Consider the following 7,727-nt stretch of genomic DNA (forward strand, 5'->3'; position numbering starts at 1 on the left):
CTCGGGCCGTCGTGGCCTTTTGGTTTACCGTTATCGTGGTATTTATTTGTTGTTGTTTGTTTGAGCCGATTTGTTTTCTTTTGGTCCCTTACGGTTCCCGGGGTGATCAGTTACGGGTTTCCGTTAGGTCGACCGTTCGCCTTTCTTGTCTCGGTTGTTATTCCGATTTGAGACTTTGCAAAAAGTAAACTTATCATATTGTTAGGATTCTGAGACAAGGAAATAATGTAATGTGTAATTAATTGAAAGATAATAGAAGGAAATGACATGATTGTAGAAAAGAGAGACATAGAAAGAGAATGTAAAGGTGGGACATAGGAGGGGGGTTGAGGTTGTCGGATCGTGTGGTCGCCCCTTCTTACGAGTAGAACCTCCTGAGATTTTCCATGTTCCATGTTCTCGGCACCTCGTTTCCATCCAGTTTTTCTAGCTTGTAGCCCCCTTTGCCGAGGGCTTCTCTTACTCTGTAAGGTCCTTCCCAGTTCACGGCCAGCTTGCCTTCCCAGGGATTGGTGGTCCTATGTCGTTACGTCGCAAGACCAGGTCGCCTTCTCCTAAGCTTCACTTCAGTACTTTGCCATTGTACCTTAGGGCTATCCTTTGCTTTATTGCTACTTCTGCTAGGTGTGCCATTTGCGTCGTCTCGTCGGCCAGGTCCTTTTCGATCACCTCACTTCCTCCTCCGAGGAGTAACCTTGGGTTTGGTTCCCCGACCTCGACAGGGATGACTGCGTCGACCCCGTATGTGAGTCGGAAGGGGGTTTCACCGGTAGATGACTGTGGGGTGGTTCTGTACGACCACAAGACTGAGGCTAGCTCGTCTGCCCATGAGCCCTTCTTCTCTTCAAGTCGCTTCTTCAGCCCCTTTAGGATGACTTTGTTGTCTGCTTCGACTTGTCCATTGGTTTGGGGGTGTTCGACTGAGGAGAACCTCTGTTTGATCCTTAGACCTTCTAGGAATCCTTTGAATTTTTTGTCGGTGAACTGTGTCCCATTGTCTGATATGACGCTCTCTGGGATCCCGAATCTAGTGACCACTTGTTTCCACATAAACTTTTGGCAATTAGCTGCGGATATGCTGGCTAGTGGTTCTGCTTCCACCCATTTGGTGTAATAGTCTATGACCACTATTAAGTACTTCACTTGCCCGGATCCCGGTGGGAATGGCCCTAAGAGGTCGACTCCCCATTGGGCGAAAGGTCGAGGGGCCATCATTAGACTGAGCTCTTCGGGAGGTGCTTTGTGAAGGTTGTCATTTTCTTGGCATTTTTTGCATCTTTTCACGAACTCCTGAGCATCCGACATCATTATGGGCCAGTAGTATCCTGCTCGGATGATCTTTCTTGCTAAAGATCTTCCCCCGATGTGGTGACCACAACACCCTTCGTGGACTTCTCTTAGGACATAGTCCGTCTGGTCGGGGTGTAAGCATTTGAGTAGGGGTTGGTGAAGCCCTCGCTTGTACAATTGTCCTTGTATGATTGTATATTTGGGGGCTTCCCTTTTAATAGCCTGTGCTTCCTTCTCATCTAGGGGTGTTTCCGCATGCTCTAGATACTGGGAGATGGGGTCTATCCATGAGGGTGGATTTGGCACCTGGGTTGTGCACATGACGATTGCAGGTTCCGTTGCCAGCCCTTGGATTAGGGATCTGTTCCCCGTTCCGGGTTTGGTGCTCGCGAGCTTGGAAAGGAGGTCGGCTCGGGCGTTTCTTTCTCTTAGGATGTGCTGGATTGTGACTTTTTCGAAGCTTTTGCATAGCTCTTTTACCTTTTCCAAGTATTTTTGTAGCAGCGCGTCCCTGGCTTGGTAGCTGACATTTACTTGGGAGGTAACGACTTGGGAGTTGCTACTGATTTCCACTTTCGAAGCTCTGACTTCTTTGGCTAGTATCAATCCCCCTATCAGTGCTTCATACTCGGCCTGGTTATTGGAGACCGGAAACTCGAACTTGATGGATTGCTCGTAGGCTATTCCTGCAGAGTTTTCGAGGATGATCCCGGCGCCTCCGAACGTTTGGTTGGATGCTCCGTCAACGTGGAGTTTCCACCGTGTGTTCGGTGTGTCGGGAGTCTCCCCTGTGACTTCTACAAGGAAGTCTGCCATGGCTTGGGCTTTGATTGCCTGTCTTGGCTCGTATTGCAAATCATATTGGGATAGCTCTATTGCCCATGCCATCATTCTTCCTGCCAGGTCGAGTTTCTGGAGGACTTGTCGAATGGCTTGGTCGGTTCTCAAAATAATTGTATGCCCTTAGAAATATTGCTTTAGCCTTCTAGATGAGATCAGTAGAGCGTAGGCCAGTTTTTCCAACTTGGTGTACCTCATCTCTGCGCCCTGGAGTATTTTGCTGATAAAGTATATTGGGCGCTAAGCCTTGTCCTCTTCATGGATTAGGACTGCCACCATCGCTTGCGTAGTCACGGCCAAATAGAGATATAGTGGCTCCCCTTCTCTGGGCTTGCTGAGTACAGGAGGCTCCGAGAGTATCTTCTTAAAATGGCTGAATGCTTCTTCGTATGTCGGGGTCCATTCGAAAGTGATTCCTTTCTTCATTAGGTTGAAGAATGGGATTGCCCTTTCAGCCGAGGCTCCGAGAAACCGAGACAGAGCCGTGAGTTTTCTGGTGAGCCTTTGCACATCTTTAATGCACCCAGGGCTTGTCATCTTGAGGACGGCTTTGCACTTGTCCGGGTTGGCTTCTACCCCTCTTTGTGTTATCACGAACCCCAAAAATTTCCCTGCTTCTATGGCGAATGCGTATTTAAGTGGGTTAAGCCTCATGTTGAATTTCCTTAGTGCTTTGAAGACAGCCTAGAGGTCGTCTATTAACTTGTTCAGCTCTGTTGTTTTTACTAGGATGTCGTCGACATATACCTCTACCGTCTTGCTGATGAGGTCGTGAAAGACTTTGCTCATTAGCCTTTGGTAGGTGGCCCCTGCATTCTTCAGTACGAAGGGCATTACCTTGTAACAATAGGTGCCCCCTGGTGTTATGAATGCCATTTTGTCCTCGTCGGGTCAGTGCATCGGGATCTGGTTATAGCCGGAATATGCATCCATGAAGCTGAGGAAACGATATCCCGCCACCGAGTCAACCAAGGTGTCAATGTTGGGGAGGGAAAAGGAGTCTTTTGGGCACGTCTTGTTCAGGTCGGAGTAATCGACACACATCCTCCATTTTTCACTGGCTTTTTTGACTAGGACGACATTGGACAGCCATGTCGAGTACTCGAGCTCTTTGATGAACCCTGCTTCTAGCAGTGCTGCTGTTTGCTTGGCGACTTCTTCGGCTCTTTCTTGCGACATCTTCCTTCGCCGTTGGGCTACCGGTTTGGCCTTGGGCTTTATGGCTAGCCGGTGGAACATGACCTCGGGATCGAAACCCGGCATGTCTAATGGAGTACATGTGAAGAGGTCGCCATTTGCTCTTACGATCTCTATGAAGGGGCCCTTGAGTTCATGGGGTAAGTTCCTGCTTATGAAAGTAAACTGATCTGCCGATTTTCCTATTTGGAACTTTTCCATGTCTCCTTCTGGTTCAGGTCTTGGCTTGTCCTCCATCCTGACGTCTAGATCTGCTAGGAATACGCCAGCTGCTTTCTTAGATTCTTTCCTTAAGGAGAGACTGGCGTTGTCGCAGGCGACTGCCGTCTCTAAGTCTCCCCTTATGGAACCAACTGTTCCCTTATACGTTATGAACTTCATTGTTAGGAACTTGGTGCATATTACAGTTGAGAATTCATTGATAGTTTTCCTTCCTAGGATGATGTTATAAGCAGTGGAGTCTCTGAGGACTACGAAGTCTGCCATAACCGATTTCCTGGTGTCACCAGTTCCTAGGCTGATTGGGAGAGAGATCGTCCCGTCGGGTTTAATGTAATTGTCACCTAGTCTCATAACTCCGTGTTGGTGATTTTTGAGGTCGGATTCCTTAAGCCCCATGGCGTCGAACACGTTTCTAAATAAGATGTTAGAGTCGGCTCTCGTGTCGGTGAGGATACGGCTAACCAGTCCTGTTCTGACCATTGCTGTAACTACCATGGGGGTTTTCGGGGAGGTCATTGAACCATTTGTCTTCTGAGCTAAAGGATATTGTGGGGTGCCTTTTGCTGGTGGCGGGACCGTCTGCCGAGATGGAGAGCACGCGGGCATCCCTTTTTGCTGCCGACTTGGATCTGGGGGGGCTGTCGCGCCCGACCACGATGTTGACCACGAAAGTTGGGGGGTTGCCTGTATCCCCTGCGGGTTCTTGTCTTAGCTTAACAGTTCGGCTCCAGTTTTCCTCGGAGCGTTCTCTTTCCCGCCTTCTCGGTTCTTTGATGAGCCGGGAGAATTCGCTCAGCTTTCCTTCTCTAATGGCTTGTTCCAGGGTATCCTTGAGGTTGAAGCAGTCTTGGGTTTTGTGTCCAAACCCCTTGTGGTAATCACAGTAGAGGCTCTTGTTACCTTTCGTTCTCTCCTTCAACGGCCTAGGTCTGGATAGGATTCCCTTGTCTGTAATTTATTGGTAGACTTCTACTATAGGTGCCGCAAGTGGCGTATAGTTCGTGAACCTTCCTACCCGTGGGTGCTTGGGTGGCTTGTTTAAGGTGCCGTCCCTGGGGGCTTCTTTGTACTTGTCGATTTGAGGGGCTTGCCAGGTTGACGAGCTAGGGAGCTGCCGTTTATTGGCGGCTACGACCTGGCTGACTTCTTCATCGTTGATGTATTCCTTGGCCACACTTTGGATTTTCTGCATGGTCCATACGGGCTTGGTTGTGAGGTGCCTCCTAAAGTCTTCGTTTAGCAGGCCATTTGTTAAGCATAGACTAGCGACTGGGTCTGTGAGGCCGTCGATCTCCAAGCACTCATCGTTGAACCTATCTAGGAATTTTCTAGTCGGCTCCCCGGGTTTTTGGGTAACCCCAGCAGATTGATTGGGTGTTTCACTTTGGCCATGCGCGTCGTGAACCGAGCTAGAAAGCTTCGAGCTATGTCTGCAAAAGTTGTGATCGACTCTTGTGGGAGGGTGTTGAACCATCGAATCACTGGACCAGCCAGTGTTACGGGGAATGCTCGGCATCTGACCGCGTCGCCTACCCCTTCCAAGTTCATCCTTGCTTCAAAAGCCGTGATATGCTCTTGGGGATCCTTGATCCCATCGTACCTCATGTCCGTCGGCTTGTCAAAGTTTCTCGGGAGCCGGACCTTGAGGATTGATGGGTGAAAGGGGTGGCTCCTAGGATAATGGGATCTTGTTGTCTCTGGGGTTTCCTTTTTGGGGATTCCCAGCAGCTTTCCGATTTGCCTTGGGTGGGTCTTGAAGTTGCTTGTGTGTGCACCTTTTCATGCCTTGTGGTGCACGAAATTGTGATCATCAATGGCGCCAACAACTTGGTACGCACAATTGTAATCTCAACTCTTTATCACAACTTCGCACAACTAACCAGCAAGTGCACTGGGTCGTCCAAGTAATAAACCTTACGTGAGTAAGGGTCGATCCCACGGAGATTTTCGGCCTGAAGCAAGCTATGGTCACCTTGTAAATCTCAGTCAGGCAGATTCAAATGGGTATGGTGAATTGATAATAAAAACATAAATAAAATATAAACCGGGATAGAGATACTTATGTAATTCATTGGTGAGAATTTCAAATAAGCGTATAGAGATGCTTTCGTTCCTCCTGAACCTCTGCTTTCTTGCTGTCTTCATCCAATCATTCCTACTCCTTTCCATGGCAAGCTGTATGTTGGGCATCACCGTTGTCAATGGCTACATCCCGTCCTCTCTGTGAAAATGGTCCAATGCGCTGTCACTGCATGGCTAATCATCTGTCGGTTCTCGATCATACTGGAATAGGATTTACTATCCTTTTGCGTCTGTCACTACGCCCAGCACTCGCGAGTTTGAAGCTCGTCACAGCCATCCCTTCCCAGATCCTACTCGGAATACCACAGACAAGGTTTAGACTTTTCAGATCTCAGGAATGGCTGTCCATGGGTTCTAACTTATACCACAAAGATTCTAATATCTCGGACTCGGTCCTCTGTACTAGATATTTAAGAGATATTCATTCTAGCTTGTTTGCATGTAGAATGGAAGTGTTTGTCCGGCACGTGTTCATAAGTGAGAATGATGATGAGCGTCACATAATCATCACATTCATCATGTTCTTGGGTGCGAATGGATATCTTAGAATAGGAATAAGCTTGAATTGAATAGAAAAACAATAGTACTTTGCATTAATTCATGAGGAACAGCAGAGCTCCACACCTTAATCTATGGTGTGTAGAAACTCTACCGTTGAGAATACATAAGTGATGAAGGTCCAGGCATGGCCGAATGGCCAGCCCCCATAAAGGTCTAAGATAGCATAAAACTGATCAAAGATCTGATCCGAAGATCTCAATACAATAGTAAAAAGTCCTATTTATACTAAACTAGTTACTAGGGTTTACAGAAATGAGTAAATGATGCAGAAATCCACTTCTGGAGCCCACTTGGTGTGTGCCTGGGCTGAGCATTGAGTTTTATACGTGTAGAGGCTTCTCTTGGAGTTGAACGCCAGTTTGTAACCTGTTTCTGGCGTTTAACTCCACTTTGCAACCTGTTTCTGGCGTTTAACTCCATAATGCAGCATGGAACTAGAGTTGAACGCCAGTTTACGTCATCTAAACTCGAGCAAAGTATAAACTATTATATATTGCTGGAAAGCCCTGGATGTCTACTTTCCAACGCAATTGAGAGCGTGCCATTTGGAATTTTGTAGCTCCAGAAAATCCACTTTGAGTGAAGGGAGGTCAGAATCCAACAGCGTCTGTAGTCCTTCTTCAACCTCTAAATCTGATTTTTGCTCAAGTCCCTCAATTTCAGCCAGAAAATACCTGAAATCATAGAAAAATATACAAACTCATAGTAAAGTCTAGAAATGTGAAATTTAATTAAAAACTAATAAAAATATACTAAAAACTAATTAAATTATACTGAAAACTGTGTAAAAACAATGCCAAAAAGCGTATAAATTATCCGCTCATCACAACACCAAACTTAAACTGTTGCTTGTCCCCAAGCAACTGAAAATTAAATAGGATAAAAAGAAGAGAATATACTATAAATTCCAAAATATCAATGAAACTTAGCTCCAATCAAGGTTCTTAAGCACACTCTGTTTTTGCTTTAGACCTTGACTTTAACCGCTCAGTCTCAAGTTTTCACTTGACACCTTCACGCCACAAGCACATGGTTAGGGACAGCTTGGTTTAGCCGCTTAGGCCATGATTTTATTCCTTTAGGCCCTCCTATCCACTGATGCTCAAATCCTTGGATCCTTTTTATTACCCTTGCCTTTTGGTTTTAAGGGCTATTGGCTTTTTTCTCTTGCCTTTTGGTTTAAAGAGCTTTTGGCTTTTTCTGCTTGCTTTTTCTTTTTCTTTCTTTATTTTTCGCTATTTTTTTCTGCAAGCTTTTGTATTCACTGCTTTTTCTTGCTTCAAGAATTATTTTTATGATTTTTCAGATTATCAAATAATATTTCTCCTTTTTCCTTATTCTTCAAGAGCTAACATATTTAACATTTATAAACATCAACTTCAAAAGACATATGCACTGTTCAAGCATTCATTCAAAAAACAAAAAGTATTGTCACCACATCAAAATAATTAAACTAGTTTCAAGGATGAATTCGAAACCATGTACTTCTTGTTCTTTTGTAATTAAAACATTTTTCATTTAAGAAAGGTGATGGA

General features: G+C 45.8%; 1 protein-coding gene across 1 annotated transcript; it reads right to left on the reverse strand.

The window, feature by feature from the left end:
• LOC107611295 lies at positions 562-2,178 on the reverse strand. The gene has a single exon (XM_016313240.1). It carries the CDS (start codon positions 2,176-2,178, stop codon positions 562-564), a length of 1,617 nt encoding a protein of 538 aa, XP_016168726.1.

The sequence above is a fragment of the Arachis ipaensis genome, chromosome B08, assembly GCF_000816755.2.
Source record: "Arachis ipaensis cultivar K30076 chromosome B08, Araip1.1, whole genome shotgun sequence".
Lineage (NCBI taxonomy): Eukaryota > Viridiplantae > Streptophyta > Magnoliopsida > Fabales > Fabaceae > Arachis > Arachis ipaensis.